The 16,896-nt window shown below is 46.1% G+C and overlaps 1 protein-coding gene across 1 annotated transcript in view; it reads left to right on the top strand.

Annotated features, from left to right (window-relative positions):
- LAMC2 (laminin subunit gamma 2) overlaps window positions 1-16,896 on the top strand; it is a gene marked incomplete at its 3' end in the record, with an annotated part of 60,389 nt that overhangs the window by 41,002 nt on the left and 2,491 nt on the right. The window contains exons 9-22 of the mRNA XM_082833822.1: window positions 2,306-2,524; window positions 3,155-3,337; window positions 3,972-4,217; window positions 6,271-6,416; window positions 7,423-7,579; window positions 7,892-8,097; window positions 9,167-9,246; window positions 10,338-10,487; window positions 11,015-11,159; window positions 11,870-12,019; window positions 12,540-12,654; window positions 13,834-14,033; window positions 15,721-15,879; window positions 15,973-16,072. Of these exons, the coding sequence (XP_082689948.1) occupies window positions 2,306-2,524; window positions 3,155-3,337; window positions 3,972-4,217; window positions 6,271-6,416; window positions 7,423-7,579; window positions 7,892-8,097; window positions 9,167-9,246; window positions 10,338-10,487; window positions 11,015-11,159; window positions 11,870-12,019; window positions 12,540-12,654; window positions 13,834-14,033; window positions 15,721-15,879; window positions 15,973-16,072 (2,256 nt within the window). The remainder of the gene's footprint in view (window positions 1-2,305; window positions 2,525-3,154; window positions 3,338-3,971; window positions 4,218-6,270; window positions 6,417-7,422; window positions 7,580-7,891; window positions 8,098-9,166; window positions 9,247-10,337; window positions 10,488-11,014; window positions 11,160-11,869; window positions 12,020-12,539; window positions 12,655-13,833; window positions 14,034-15,720; window positions 15,880-15,972; window positions 16,073-16,896) is intronic.

Below are 16,896 nucleotides of genomic sequence, written 5' to 3'. Positions count from 1 at the left end.
GGAAGCATGGCTGGCATGCACCATTTCCATGTCACTGATATAGTGAATAAAGCAGGAAGTAGAAAAGGTGCTTACTAACAATTTATTGAATCTTTACTATGTGCCAAGCACACTACAATACATGCATTGTCTCATTTAATTTCACAAGAAACATAGGAGGTAGATACCACTGTCATTTCTCTTCTACTGTTGAGGAAACACAGTCATCGAGGTGTTTTGTGATTTGCCCAATTCACACAGATAGTGAGGATTGAGCCAGAATTTAAACCCTGATTTTTCTGACGCCAGAGCCTATGCAGTCAGTCATATGAACTGCTATATCTTTATGCATGGCATAGTGAGTGAATACCAACTGTCTTTGATAGGGCTATCAATGAAAAAAATTCATCAATAGTCAATCTAAGAGGGCTTCTCTGGTGGCACAGTGGTTAAGAATCTGCCAATTCAGGGGACACGGGTTCGAGCCCTGGTCCGGGAAGATCCCACATGCCGTGGAGCAACTAAGCCCGTGCGCCACAACTACTGAGCCTGCGCTCTAGATCCCACGAGCCACATCTACTGAAGCCCGCACGCCTAGAGCCCGTGCTCCACAAGAGAAGCCACCACAATGAGAAGCCCGCACACCGCAATGAAGAGTAGACCCCGCTCGCAGCAACTAGAGAAAGCCCGCGTGTAGCAACGAAGACCCAACGCAGCCAAAAATAAAATAAATAAATTTTAAAAAATTGTCAATCTAAGAAAGAAATGGAAAATCTTATTTGAGCCAATATGAGAATTATAACCCAGAAGACAGTCTCTCGGAGAGTTCTGAAGACTGTTCCAAACAGGTAAAGGGGGAAGCCAGTATATATGTGATTTGGGGAGAAGCTACGTTCAATCAAGCACACATCTTGGTAGAAGGTTACTACTATTTGCAAGGAACAGATACCTTAGTTAATGGTTTAAGTGCTTTTCTAAGTACGGGAAGATGCAAGAAACTGGGCTCATAAAATTTTCTCCTGAAAATATCTAACTCTCTGAGGGCCAGTTCTGTCAGGTTTCCTAGAGCACAAAGTACCACACCCTGATCTTCGCCCTGAAGTCCTTTCAGGATGTACTTTAGGTCAGCGACTGCAGTGGCTAAAGACTTCATTCTTGTAGATCTGGATAGTGGGCGACATTCTTTATTTTACAATCCCTTCCCTTTCAGTCTTAAGTTCAACCAAGGTCTGGGAGGCATTTCGTGAGCAATTGCTAGGAACGCACATTCCCAGGTCAGTTGAGGATGTCGCTGACAGGCCACAGAACGTGCTATTACTGGACTAGGTTCAGTTAACAGTAGCCAAAAGCCTCTGGACCGCCTGTCTTTCTACTCTGTTATGGTCCAGGAAATAGTTCCCTCTTGTTGCTTCTTCCCATATCTAGAGTTATTATGCATGATTACAATCTTGTAGAACTATATATCTGATCAAATTGTTTCAAGTTGCCTAATCATCATTAATTTCATCTGAGGATCAATCACACATTTGGTAATGCAAGAAACAATAATCTTCGTAAAATAGGTAGCATATAATATAGCTAGTAACATTAATAGGTCATAAGCAAGTATTTAAGCTAAGAACTTCCATTAGGTGCGGCCCAGTGTCTCCCCAGGTCATCTGACCAGTCTGTTCTGCACTAATTGCTATCTTTAAGGGAAAATGATATATTGGCATTGTACATAAAGTTCACCAAAGATGTCTGCACGTACAAGGCGAGTAGTGGGTCGTCATGACCCCTTAAAGGATTGACAAAGGAATGTTATCGTCTAAGGAGTTACATGGCTGGCGCCAGAAGGAGAAAAATTGATCTTTATGGTTGAGCAGGTATTTCTGCCACAGGGGAGGTCTGGTTAACACATAATGCAGATGTACAATGCAACTAGAGGGGAATGAGGAGGGCAAAGGGCAGAGAAAAAGTTTTGTTTGTTTTTTTTTTGCGGTACGCGGGCCTCTCACTGTTGTGGCCTCTCCCGTTGCGGAGCACAGGCTCCGGACGCGCAGGCTCAGCGGCCATGGCTCACGGGCCCAGCCGCTCTGCGGCATGTGGGATCCTCTGGGACCGGGGCACGAACCCGTGTCCCCTGCATCGGCAGGCGGACTCTCACCACTGCGCCACCAGGGAAGCCCAGAGAAAAATTTTATGTTTAAATTTTTCTTGTCTTGCCTTAAAAATGTGAATTTTCATTTCATCAGGGAGTTAAGAGAAATAAAATCTAATGAGAGGCCTGACTTTAGATCCTTGGACCTTACCACTTGCTGCTTCTAACGTGTTCCCTCTCTTGCAGGTACTGGGTACCTTGACAATGTGACCCTGATCTCAGCTCGCCCCATCTCTGGAGCCCCAGCACCATGGGTTGAACAATGTGTGTGTCCTGTCGGGTACAAGGGACAGTTCTGCCAGGAATGTGCTTCTGGCTACAAAAGAGATTCAGCCAGACTGGGACCTTTTGGCACCTGTATTCCATGTAACTGCCAAGGAGGAGGGGCTTGTGATCCAGACACAGGTGAATGAAATGACACCTGGACCAGATGGTTGGGGGCACAGCCAGGCGACTGAGGTCTCTCGCGGAAGAGAGAGCTGTGTAGGAAAGACCGTGCCTGAACTCATTTCAGAGATGGGAAAGGATTAAGGGAAGCAGGGCTGGAGTCAGGGAAGATGGACATGGCGCTTTATTACGCTCAATCCTTTTCATTATGGAAATGCCACAGGGTTGTGAGAAAGGTGCTAGGTTACAGGAAATGGCTGTCATGGTTCAGTGCGGGGTGGGGGAATTGGTGTCGAGTTGCAAGCATTGTACGGGGAGATCAAAGGCAATGTCAGGACTGGAATGAATGTGCGGACAAATGGTGTCAGGCCTTGGGGGACAGGGGAGCAGTGTTAAGTCATGGCTGGTAAAGGAAGTGTATGTCTGCTCAGCCTGGGAGAGTGAGGGTGAGACTCAGGGTCGTGGCCATGTTTAGAGTTGGTACTGGGGCAGAGGAGAGTACCCGCGCTCAGGCACTCTGGGGAAAGCTTCAGAAAGGCAGGCTGTGAGTTACTAAGCTCTGACTTGCACATGTCATGCGTATTAAAGCCAGTGTACAGTTTACCCTGCTTGTTTCTCTGCTCCTCCGTTCTTCCTCTGCCCCCCCAGGAGATTGTTATTCAGGGGATGAAAACCCTGACATCGAGTGTGCCGACTGCCCCATTGGTTTCTACAACGACCCGCGTGACCCCCGCAGCTGCAAGCCCTGCCCCTGTCGCAATGGGTTCAGCTGCTCCGTGATGCCAGAGACAGAGGAGGTGGTGTGCACTAACTGTCCCCACGGTGTCACTGGTGAGGCCGGCTGCCTGCCCTGTCCTGCTGCCGTGAATCTGCAAGGATAGCTTCTATTCCAAGGGATTCCCGGGGAGTTTTCATTACTCAGGGTTAGTGTAAATGGGCTCATTTTAAAGATAAGGATAGCTCGTCGATGCCCGAGAGCTCAAGTGGATCGAGGAAGGGCAGAGTGTACAGTTACGCGGAGGAAACATCTAAAGCTGTTTTAGGAGGTTTGTAATTAGGAGATGAAGTTTTCAGATGAAATACAGGGTTTAACTAAGTTTTTAAAAATGAACCAAGGTGAAGAAAGAAAACTTAGTGGCCTTATAAATGTCGCATCTCTCTGCTGGTCAGTCTGAAAGAAGAGTTTCTCTTCAGCAGCAGTCTCAGTGGTGTGGGTCTCAAGCTGACTTTTTCCCAGTCAGCTAGTTAACCGGCAGGAAGGCTCCTAGTGGCGCTTGGGTTCTAAGATCTGTGACCGCCGTGGAGTGGAAGAGCCAGGCCCTGGCCGTGGGCTCCTGCTCCTGAAGCTACTGTTCTGGGGTCCACGGGGAAAGCTCCTCGAGAGGGCTATTTACACTTTCGTCCTCTGCGTCTGCTTTTGCTGCCAGTGGGTGATCGCTCGGGCTTGGTTCTTTGCTCCTTCCAGGTGCCCGCTGTGAGCTCTGTGCCGATGGCTACTTTGGGGACCCCTCTGGGGAACACGGCCCAGTGAGGCCTTGTCAACCCTGTCAGTGCAACAACAATGTGGACCCCAGTGCCTCTGGGAACTGTGACCGCCTGACGGGCAGGTGTCTGAAATGCCTCCACGGCACAGCCGGTGCCCACTGTGACCAGTGCAAAGCAGGCTACTTCGGGGACCCCTTGGCTCCCAACCCAATGGACAAGTGTCGAGGTAGGACTGCACCCCTAGATGGATCGGACAGCCTGTGTGTGCGTGTGTGTGCGTGCGTGCACGCCTGTGTGTGTACGTGTGTCAGAACGTACAGATCAGCAAGGCCCACAGCAGGTAATATCGCGGTGCTACTCTGGTTTCTCTGACCGACTGGCTCGTGAACAGCCTGGACCTTTCACCTGTCAGAGGTCTTAAGACCCGTGTCCCCTGCATCAGGGCTCTGGAGTCAGAGCTGGAGGGTGTTGAAAGGGTTAAAGCTGGGCGGGAGAAGTGCAAAAGGTCCGGTTTATGCTCCAGAGTGGAAGAGGAGATGAAATGGGGCTGCTTCCAGCGCCCAGTCCCGAGGCTGGTAGGCAGGGAGGGGCTGCCGGACCTTGAATCGGAAGGTGATAAAGGGCTGAGACGAAGCCTGAACGCACTGAGGTGGGAGGGGAGGGGCGGCAAAGCAGCTGAAGAGACCCCCTCAGGAAGTCAGTGCGATTGATGTACAGAGAGGTGACAGTCCAAACGTCTCCTAAGGAGACTGGGCTCCAAAGCAGTAGCTCCCGTGGAGCATTCCTGGGGGCCGCTTCAGATCAAAGCATGAATGTGCCGATCAGGCCTCTTGCTCAGCCCTTCTTTCAAGCCTTCGCACACGTTCTGTTCTAGAGGCAAATTCCGTTCTAGGGAGCTGGCCTGCCCCACAGACTCACCCCTAGGTCACAAAGGTCCCAGACCAGCCCTGGTGCCCAGAACTCAGGAGCTTCCTCATTTTAAGGTTCAGAGTGCCTTTGGGGACCGAGATTGGAGGACTCCTGGTCCCCCAGGAGGTCTGCAGGGAGCCCAGAGCCACCCCCCCACTCACACCAGAGTCCCCAGCCCCAGAAATGCTGAGGACCTCTGTGCAACTTGGGGCTTCTACCCAGGGGCACGAATTCCACCTGCCCAGACCCCAGCCTGTGGGTTAGGTGTGATGTCCTATGATAGGAAGCATCCACATGACATCAGCGGTACTGAGTTCAAGTCCAGTTTTTTTTAACATACCTCTTGTATTACGCTGATCATGCCAATTAATCTCTCTGAGCCTCAGTTTCCTCATATGGGTGATTAATATTTTACTCAAAGTGGTTGCAAAGATAAAACAGCATATGAGAAAGCATACTATAAACTATATAATTCCATCTATAAGGTGCTATTAATAGAGATTTCACTGCCTTTAGACCATACATTTTTTCACTCAACTATCTTTTATCAAGCACTTACCATGTACCCAGTGTGGAGCTAGATACCGAGGTTATAATAATGAATAAGTCAGCTCCAGCTCCCGAAGAGCTCATATGCGAATAAGGAAGACACACAAATATGTAAGCAAATAATGACAGTACGCTTAGACATATGATCGTACTACCAAGTGTTCTGTGAGCACTGAAGGTGGAGTAACCCAAAGAATCACTCCGGTAGAGTAGTGTCTCACCCACTGTTACATCCTCAGCTCCTAGAACAGAACATGACACATAGTGGTACCGAATCAATTTGATTGAATAAAGGTACCGCTTTACCGCAGAAGGAAAATATCACTGGCTCTTGCCAGGTTCTCATTCCAGCTTGCCATTTTCTTGCTGTGTGTCCTAGGTCAAATTACTCAGCTTCTCTGAGCTCATATTCCTCATCTGTGTATATACAGAGAGATGTCTACTTCTGGCACATATAGGCCCAGAAGAAATGTTATTTTCCCTGTGAGCAAAGCCAGAGCGTCTGCAGAATATCCAGCAGGCTTATGACTTAATGGGAGGAAGTAAATAAGTGCCACTAGGAAGGATGAACTGTTATAGTGTCTTCATCCAGACACACACCCCAAACAAACCTGCCAGATGATTCCGAAGACCTCTCTGTATTGTGGGAATGTGCTTGGAGGCATAGCCAAGAAATGAATCTAACACAATATGAATCAACAAGGGCAAAGAAGGATTCTTTGCCCTTGGTGACTCAATCTTCCTTTTATCTTTGCTATACCTCCAGTTTCTGGAATTAGCTTGACATGAAAGCTTCCTGTTTGTCCGTCTTTTTTCTCTAGCTTGCAACTGCAACCCAGTGGGCTCGGAGCCCGTGGAGTGTAGAAGTGATGGCAGCTGCGTTTGCAAGCCAGGATTTGGTGGCCTCAACTGTGAGCATGCAGCATTAACCATCTGTCCAGCTTGCTATAATCAAGTGAAGATTCAGGTGTGCATGCTAGCCAGACCTCACCCGCAGGAGTAAAATCCTGAAGTGTCTCCTGGGTGGTTCTGTCACAAATCCAGGACTCTCCTAGACTCCTGGGGACGGGGGCGGGGATTACTATTTCTTCCTTTAAAAATTGCTATGTTAAAAAAATTTCCATATACTAGTAAAAATACTTCAGGCTTATGTTCTTATATTTACCATTTTCAAAACCCCTTTTGCAGATACTGCCGCATTCGGTACTCATGGTAACTTAGTCAAATTGGAAGGAAAAGCATTCTGATCTCAGCTTTCACTGAGCAAACAACGTTTTGAAAAATGTGTAATTTTTCAATGTCACATGGCCAGGTGGAACCGAGAATACCATCCATGTCCCCTGATTCTAAATTCAGTGCTCTTTCCATTATAATATGCCACTTTCTAGCTGGATTTTTTCCCAAGAGATGTCCTTATAAAACAAATGAAGGAGACATAAATGTATAAAAGATATGAGGAGTCCAGAGGTGTCAAGGCTGTCAAGACAGGAATAGCTTCCAGAAGTTTCTCATTCAAATTCCAGAGAAGAATGAAATTGATGTTGTTGTTGTTAATTATTAATATTTTACTGGGGTGAAGGGTGGGGGAGGAAAGGGCCCAAACAGAACCCAAATGTAGAGCAAACTTAACCTATTTTTTAAAATTTATCTATTTAACCAGCCCTCTGTAGCACTTTATTCCAGGCACTGTTCTAAGTACTATACAAATACTAACTCATTTAGTCCAAGTAATAAGTCTGTGAGATATTATTATTATTATCCCCATCCTATGGATAAAGAAAATGACTTACCCAAGGTCACACAGCTAGTGAATAGTGGGGCCAGGATTCAGACTCAAAGTCTAGGCTCTAGAATCTGAACTTTAACATGACATGCCAAGCATTTCTGGGCTTTTAGCTACTAGCCCCTGGGTACCTGCTATTTGACCATGAACTCTGTCACCTGTTCTAATCCTCTTCCCTGTGTGTTTTCAGATGGATCAGTTTATGCAGCAGCTCCAGAACCTGGAGACCCTGATTTCAAAGGCTCAGGGTGACGGTGGAGCAGTACCCAACACAGAGCTGGAGGGCAGGATGCAGTGGGTTGAGCAGACCCTTCGGGACATTCTGAGAGAAGCCCAGATTTCAGAAGGTGATGAAGGCCAATTTCCCTTCACAAAGGAGAGAATTCAGAGTCCTAGAAAGCAATACACTGGGTCACAGAATCTTCGGTGGTAACAGTTCAGCAGATGTCTCTGCCTAGCCCTTGCGGAGGTGGAAGGACTGTCTGTGATGTTCTCCTGGGATCTGAATGATGGAGATAAAAGAGCAGTTGCATGCATTCATATGCTGGGTTTTTACTATTTTGCCATAAGCCAGTTAAAGTCACTTTTTCAACCCTCTGTTACATTTGACGACTTGGCCCCCCAACGTGCTTATCTTCCCTTTCCTTGTTGGTGTTCAGGTGCTATTAGATCCCTCAATCTCCAGTTGGCCAAGGCCAGGAGCCAAGAGAATAGCTACCGGAACCGCCTGGATGACCTCAAGATGACTGTGGAAAGAGTTCGGGCCCTGGGCAGCCAGCATCAGAACCGAGTTCAGGATACTCACAGGCTCATCACTCAGCTGCGCCTGAGCCTGGAGGAAAGTGAAGCTGCCCTGCGAAACACCGTAGGTGGCGCTGGGTTAGGGGACTGGGAGTCATTGCTGAGATGGAAGACTGCCCATGTCACAGGCTCACCTTGTCTCTCTGGTTTTCTGGTCTCTCTGGAAGACAGTTATTTAGACTTCTCTTCCTTGCAGCAGCTGCACCTTTGTTTATGTTCTTTGGCTTCCTGCAGGTTCCCATTTTACTGTCTTATGTCCTCTCCTAGTTCATTTCTTGCTACCCATAGCCTCATCTTGGCCGTCTCTTCTCCCTTCTTTCTGCAACTCTTCTAGGTTGTTAGTTCCCAGAGGGCAGGGTTCAATTTTGTTCATGTTTACATTCTCAGCCCGTAGCACAATGTGTGGTTGTGATAAATGTTTGCTGTAAAAAAGAAAGAGAGAGGGAGAGAGAGAGGAAGAAAGAAATAAAGAACAGATGAAAAAGGAAGAAAGGGAAGGAAGAAGAAAGGAAGGAAGGAGGCCAATAACGACATGGTTCTTAAAATAGGGGAAAAAATGTTGCCAGTATGATTTTCTTAATGACGTAGTTTGTAGTGTGGTCGGAGGGAGAAGTTTGAATGAGCACTCTTCTCGTTCTAAATAAAGAAGGCAGTGGTGATAATAATGTAAGTGGGTGGATAGGAGGTGGATAAAGAAAACTGGAAGATAATCAGATATTATGATGAGAAAATGAAGGATTTAAAAATAGTGTGTATTGATTTTCCTTTTGTAAAAAATTCAGAAAATACATAAAATTCCCTATGATCTCATTACTAAGAAATAACTACCATTAAAACTTGGTCTATGTTCTACTGGACTTTGAATACATATGCAAATATAAACATGTATATATTTTAAAATGCATCTATATCTATATACAGACTTCCTTTAAACTTGGATTTCTATTTTATTCTTGTCTATACATTTTTTAATGTAATGACCATCGTGACCAGGGACTCGACATGTCACGTTGTAGAATGCTGTGTGACTAATGACAAGTGGCTCTGACAGAACAGGTGCAGAACCTGCTTAGGCTCCATGGCTCGTATTTAGGCTCACGGCAAAGCCTTAACCAATTGTCCTTTTTCCACAGGACGTTCCTCCCTCAGAGGACTATATGGGGCCAAACGGCTTTAAAAGTCTAGCTCAGGAGGCCGTGAGACTGGCAGACAGGTGAGCAGTCCTGGAGGGCACCTCTGCTTCAGACCACCTCTGCAAGGCCAGCCTTGAACAGCACTGCAGGGTATTCAGGACCAAAGCATATTCATTATCCCCAGGCTCCTTTGCAGCCGTCCCCCTGCCCTGAAGCCATTTTTTTAATCCCTTGGCTTTTAGTGTATATAGGTGGCCACTGGGCAAGGTCACTTGGCAGGAGTTGGGGGCGAGGGTGTTTCTTTCACAGATTTCTCTATGACTCAACAGCATGGCTTTGGTGTATGTCAGATGTAATTCCTTGGGCCCCATCAAATGAATCAGCCCTTGGAAAAGCATGCTTTGCACCTTTGAGGGACTCCCAGGCTCCCACACCAAGCCTGGGAATGAGTAGCTGCGAGCTGTTTGCTGGCCTGTGGGGGCCAAGTCTGCAGAGGGGGAACGTCCTCCTGAAAACCGGCTCTGCAGGCCCCCAGTGATAACGGGCGGCTCCTTAGTTCTTGCCTGACTATAAATCCTACCATGCAGAAGAGGTTTGCTCTTGGCGGAGGGCTCAGCAAGGTGGCAGGCTCTGCTAATCCCAAATGAAATTGTTAGCAGAAGGGGGCTGGCTTGTGTTCTTGCAGCGCGCGCTGCCTCCTGAGCTCGTTTCCATCACTTTCTAGAACCAGGAGGACAAAAGCAACTGGGGGACTTTTATTGACAGGCTTTGTCCCCTTTAGTGGTGGGCTCAGTTTAGAGATGCAGCAAAACTAAATAGGGAGTTGGCTCCTGAATGGAATAAAACCTAGGGGTTTCTCCTGCAGAAAACAGTTTATAAATGCAATATTTTATCACTCTGAGACTTCTCCCACCCATCTCCATAGCTTCCACTGATTATGCCATAAATGGAGTAGATGGCCAAAAAAGTCTAGGACATGAGGCTACTTCTCAGAACACCGTCTGCTTCTAGATAGCTCCTCTATTAGAGGAGTTCCATCTCATCTGGGTCAATTCTGTTTGGTTTTTCAAGTCCAACCAGTTCCCTTATTCCTCTCCTTTCATTTAAATAAAAGCCCTAAAGGAAGCTCTTTGCCGTGAAAACTCAAATTCTTGGTTTTTGATCCTTTCAGCCACGTTGAGTCAGCCAATAACATGGAGCAACTGGCCAGGGAAACCGAGGACTACTCCGAACAAGCCCTATCCTTGGCGCGCAAGGCTCTGAGTGAAGGAGGCGGAAGCGGCACGCTGGACGGCTCCGTGGTGCAAGGGCTTGTGGGAAAGTACGTTTCAACGGGTACTCACACGGGCCAATATAATCCGCTCTCTCCCAGGGTTCAATGCCAACCACGTCTGAGGGGTGCTGTGTTTCTTTAGAAGTACATCAATACTAAGAGGGACGAGAGGATGAGGGTATTACTTTGGAGGAAAACAGACGCCTTTAAGGCTGGAAGAAAAGGTTGATTAATCTCAGTAAAGTTTGTGTTTTGATTGAGAGGTTGTATATTTGGAGATACGGTCACCGTCTGTGGTGTTTAAAGGATGTGAGTACACTCATCTGATGGCATGGCACAGATAAACATAATATATTCATATGATCAAGAATTGGGAAAAAAAAAATTAGGGAACTTGGGTTGAATTTTTCTGACCCAACCTGTATAAACTTTAAGGTCTATGTTTAAACTTTGGAAAGGGACACATCTCGTCTGGTTCTTCCAATAATCCCGACTACATACTTTTAACAGGATGAATTTTTGCTTTTAATAAAAAAGAGTGAATTCTCAAAGTCCTCTTTCTTCACTCCCTGCAGATTGGAGAAAACCAAGTCTCTGGCCCAGCAGTTGTCAAGGGAGGCCACTCAAACTGACATTGAAGCAGATACGTCTTATCAGCATAGTCTCCGCCTTCTCAATTCAGCATCTCAGCTTCAGGGGGTCAATGATCAGTCCTTTCAGGTAAGGGCACCTAACCTATGCACTGATGTACAGAAGGGCCATAATGCTTTCTTCTCTGGGGGTTCCACTGAATCGTTCAATCATTCAGTTTTTTTCTCCCTATTGACTTTTCTTGCTTTAGATTAGAAAGAGTATTTATTCTCCTCATTATCGTTGTTCTTAAACCCCAATCTTGGTCCCTGATAAGGCCATGGCTCACATCCTGAACATATTCCTATTAGTGGTTAAAAGTTTTCTAGCTCTTTCCTAGTTCTGGGGACTGTTGCAACCTGTGGGAAATTGTTATAGATAAAGTTTGATATTTACATTTGGGTCCAACCTATAGTGTATCTCCACGTACGGCCACTCAGAAGGCTTTTGTTTTTCTCAAAAGTTTTGCATTGTTTCTGTTACCTTCCTTTAATTATTGCAAATTTATTAGATTAAGCTTTCTACCTATGGCAAAAAGTACTCACAATGATTTCCACAAAAATTTTCCCATGTATATATAAACTAACACGTAAAATAATAATAAAAAAAATAAAGCGGGCCTAAAACCTGTTTGATGTTTGGGAGACCTGTTGCCTGACTTTCATGAGGAATATTGTCTCATTTCTGTTAGACTTTGGGCCTGGATAGTTGTTTACGAACAATGATGGCAGGTCCTAGGAAGGCTGGTGTGACAACTGGTGAGCAGAAAGTAAGGCTCATTCATTTTTGGGGGCTCACAGGTAGAAACGAAGAGGATCAGACAAAAAGCTGACTCTGTCTCAAGCCTGGTGACTAAGCGTGTGGATGAGTTCAAGCGTGTGCAAAGCAATCTGGGAAACTGGGAAGAAGAAACCCGGAAGCTCTTACAGAATGGGAAGAATGGGAGACAGGTATCGTTTGTTAGTTTGTTCATTCAACAAACATGTATTGAAGGGCTACCATGTGAATTAATGCTGTAAGAAGAACCATCAAAAACTCTCGAAAGGTCATGATACTGCTGCTTCTAGAGACCTTAATGTAATTAGCTCAGCTCCACACACTGAGTCAGCCCTCAAATCTAGGAATAGGATGCGGGCCTACTGGGTCTAATTTTGGTCTGGCTCTGTCTACTAGCTTGGTTTCAGGAAGTATCTAGAGTTTAAAATTAGGATGTGCAAACTGTTCTTGTACCTGATAGTGGACCAGAGCTTGAGACTGTTCTCAATGTGGGCTCCTATCGGGTCATTGGGTTATAAAGTTTGTGCTGCCCCAGGTTGTGGAGCGGTTTGCTACAGCACCCCTAGACTCTTTGGCGAATCACAGCTCTGTTGTCATGAAGAGAAGTGTGTCAGAGTGAATATGCCGGCAGGAGGGCACTCCCTGGGTGTGTGTTACGTTTACTCTAATCTTGTTCTGCCTGCCTATTTACAGAAATCAGATCAACTGCTTTCCTGTGCCAACCTTGCTAAAAGCAGAGCCCAAGAAGCACTAAGTATGGGCAATGCCACTTTTTATGAAGTTGAGAACATCTTAAAGAACCTCAGAGGTGAGTATTTCGTGGTTCAGGTCACTTGAGTATTTTAAAGTTATAACCACGACTTTGGTTTATTTTGAATCTTTATAAATCTAAGTGACAGGTACATTGGGCTATTAATAGACACTTAATAAATATCTTTCTAAAGAAAAACATTTTAAAATATTTGATGTAGTAGAGAGAATTGAACTAAATGTCAAAAGGCTTGAGTTCTGATCTCTGCTCAGCCACGTGACCGTGCTGAGCTGGCTGTGTAACCACAGGCAGGTCCCATGCCTTTCTAGATTCTAATGTTCCCCTCTGGAGAAATTTGAACTAAATGACCTCTAAGGTTCCTCACAGATTCAATATCCCGCTACCATACAGATAATTCTCTTTCTTTTCCTCCCTCCCTCTCTCCCTTTCTTTCTTTCTTTTCCTTTCTTTCTTCCTTTCCCTGTCTTTCTTCCGTCCCTCCCCCCTTTCTTTTTTCTTTCTTTCTTTTTCTTTCTTCTTTCTTCCTTCCTTCCTTCTTTCTTTCTTAATTTCTTTCTTTTTCTTTCTTTCTTTCTTTCCTTCTTTCTCTCTCTCTTTCTCTCTTTCTCTCTTTCTCTCTTTCTTTCTCCTTCCTTCCTTCCTTCCTTCCTTCCTTTCTTTCTATTGCCTGGTTGGTTCCAATGTATTGACAGGACCAGTGAGGTTGCTTTGTGGTAATAATAAAGCAAGCTTTGTCATAGCATCTGGATTCCAGGTAATCTGGGTTTACACCTTGTAGAGATTTGGTTAAAGTTTCAGTCTTCTTCACTAAAAACAAAAAATAAACATTCCTAAGTCTTAGGATTTTCTTCACAGAAAGTCCCTCTCTACCCATTCTGTCCAGTCCCCAGCTATTGCCATTGGCAGCTTAGGGTTTAAGGCTCTGGCTTGAAACTTTGGGCTTCAAAGATTCCACCTGCCTCTGATTCACTTTGGGGTTCACTTTTGCAATGATGGGGACCCAGGGCAGGCTGACTGTTGATGGTTAGTTCAGTGCCTCCTTTAAGATGCTTTCTCCTGGACAAGAAAGAGTAATAGCCACAACTTTCCACACTCTCACCCCTGGGCAGTATTAACACTCTTTCTGTAATTGTTCGTAAAAACCTCAGCCACTTTCGTCTTCCCTTGGAAGCTAATTTTCAACTTTACGGCAATGTTTACTTATCTGCATTTCAGAGTTTGACCTGCAGGTTGAAGACAGAAAAGCAGAAGCTGAAGAGGCCATGAAGAGACTCTCCTACATCAGCCAGAAGGTCGCAGATGCCAGCGACAAGACCAAGCAAGCGGAAACAGCCCTGGGCGATGCGGCTGCCGACGCCCAGAGGGCAAAGAACGCAGCCGGGGAAGCCCTGGAGATCACCGGCAGCATAGAACAGGTAAAGGGACATCGAGGTGCAGGTTGGTGAGAGCAGCGCCAAACGCAAGGGTCGTGTTCAGTGAGCAAAGAGCGCTGGGCTCATGTTGACCCGTCGGGTTCTGTTATGGTCCACGGCGGCCCTAGAGCCACTTGGCTGGCCCTCTTGATGATTGGTCCACAGGGCTATCATTGGCTGAGTACTGCTGCCCCATGCGCACCATTTTCAGCTCCCTTTTTGGACAACACCATGAGAAGAGCCAGCCGAGACTGTTGTTTATATAGACTATTGCATTAGTTTCCCGGAGCTGCTCTCACAAAGTACCACGGACTGGGTGGCTTAAAACAACAGGAATTTCTTCTCTCACAGTTCTGGAGGCTAGAAGTCTGAGACCAAGGTGTCAGCAGAGCCACACTCTCTCCAAGACTCTGGGTGGAAACTTCCCTTGCCTCTTCCTAGCTTCCACTTGACAGTGGTGGCTGTCAATCCTTTGTGTTCCTTGGTTTGCAGCGACTTCCCTCCAGTCCCTGCCTCTGTCATCACATGGAGCTCTTCTTCCTGGGTATCTCCAACTCTTCTTATAAGGACACTAGTCGTGTGGGCTTAGGGGCCCACTCTACTCCAATATGACTTTATCTTAACTAATTACATATGCAACAGCCCTATTTCTGAATTAGGTCACAATCTGAGGTACTGGGGTTTAGAATTTCAACATATCCTTTGGGAGGACACAATTCAACTTGTAGCAACTATACCAGTGTTTTGAGTCAAGATTATGAAATTTTGGAGTTCTGGATCCCTTGACCCTATGTTCTATGTCTAAGCTCCACTTACTCATTTTTCTCTTTCCTTCCATTCTGTGCCAGCACTGTGCTTGGTGCTGGGGATACGGACATGGGAAAGACCCAGTCCTTCTCTTCAGAGGGCATTCAGTGTAATGGGCAAGGGCAGGCTAGTTACACTTACAACCCATATGTTAAGTGCTACAGTAGAAAGAGTGCTTCTCAGCTGGATGAGAGCTTTGTCTTTCTTATTTAAGTATGACTTCTAGAAAGCTTAAGCAACTCTAGAAAGCCCAGAGGGAACTCTTGATATCTAGACTGTGTGGCCTCACCCCTGGACCACTTGGTAACTTCCAAAAATCATCTCGAATCTTAGGTCCCTTGAGGGTAGAGACCAATTTCCTGTGCTTCTCTTTACATGGCTTCTAGTACAGAGGCGTCTGTGTAACTTGATGCCTAATGGTAGCTTATTGGTAAAGATATTGTTAAGATTCGTTCATCCTAATAAAAACAAAACTCAAAGCTATAGCCTATTCATTCTCTGCCCCCAAAGTCTACTGTCTTGGGGAGTAAAGCCATTCAAAAGATGGCAGCAGCAAAGAAACATGACAGAGAGTGAGATGAGTTTCTCACCCTCTGGGTTTTCCTGACTGGCTCCTGTTTCACTCACCATTTGGTGAGCTTTAATCCAAGAGGGAAGCAGTGTCTCAGAGCTGATCGTCCTAGCCCCTGGAGACATACCCCCGAATTAACTTGTTTGAGGCAGAGCTTGGGGAAGGGTGTATCCCCAAGTCTGACTCTCTCATTGTTCATCTCACTCCATCAGGGCCTGGCTGCAGCTGTATTTTTTCTGCAGTTGTCTTTGGGATGTTTTTGTGCCTTACCCCTCTCTCTCCTTCCGTCCCTGGCTCCTTTTCTTCTCCCAGGAGATGGGGAGTCTGAACTTGGAGGCCAACGTGACAGCAGATGGAGCCTTGGCCATGGAGAAGGGACTGGCCACTCTCAAGAGTGAGATGAGGGAAGTGGAAGGAGAGCTGGCAAGGAAGGAGCGGGAGTTCGGCACGTCTACGGATGCAGTGCAGATGGTAAGTTCCCGTGACTTTCCAGCAGAGAGCACTTTAACCTTGCCAGTGTGGGAACACCCTTGCAAAATGGGCTTGTGTTTATGTTTTCCTCAGGTAATCACAGAAGCCCAAAGAGTTGATAACACAGCCAGGAATGCTGGAGTTACGATCCAAGACACACTTAACATGTTGGATGGCATCCTATACCTAATAGGTATGTGGAGTATCCACAACCTTCCAGTCCATGTTCCAGGGCTTCTCCCGATGAGTGGGAGTCTCAACTTTCCTCAAGGGTATCAGGAAATTTGCTTTGTTTCCAGGCCCAGATACTTCAGGGCCTGGAAACTTCTTTACATTTGTGGGACTCTATTTTACCATCTCTAAAATGGGTCACTGAGAACCTACCTCTTGCCCTTGGAGGTGAAAGTCTGTAGTTCAAAGAACTGGGTGTATGTAGGGAAGGTATATTGAGGCTCAGAGAGGTTAATAATGTCCTGCAGATCACACAGTAAATTGTGGAGGCAGGATTCGAGCTTCACAGTGAAAAAGAATACTGGACAGTTTGACAGTCCTGCTAAGGATTCTGACCTTGATCCTGAGAACTTAGTAGACAGTGTCAAGCAGAGGGATGACCTTGTTGCTGTATATTTTGGAAAGATCACTGGGGCAGCTGAGTGCAGGAGAGTATGAAGGTGGGTTAGACAAGAGGCAGGATGAAGTGGTTCAGGAGACAGTTGAAATAACTGAGGGGAAGTCATAGAGCTCTGAGGAAGTAGGAGTGGTGGGGGGGAAGATTCTCCCAGTCTGTGAGGTCAAGAATCACCCGCCAATTCTGCTGTTTGTCCCTTCCAACCACAGTTACACCTTGCTGTAACAGGTTGTGGAAACTTGAGCTGCCAGGTAGATGACCCGAAAGAAATGTCAAGGTGGTAGGTCCATGAGATACTGCAAAATTTTAGGATAAAATAGATTTGATGACACCGTGTGGCAGCAGCTCAGGTTTCCTCACAGAATCCCATCCAAAAGAAAACTCACATA

The sequence above is a fragment of the Leucopleurus acutus genome (assembly GCF_964270905.1).
Source record: "Leucopleurus acutus genome assembly, chromosome: 2".
Lineage (NCBI taxonomy): Eukaryota > Metazoa > Chordata > Mammalia > Artiodactyla > Delphinidae > Leucopleurus > Leucopleurus acutus.
This window is presented reverse-complemented; position numbering and strand designations above follow the sequence as displayed.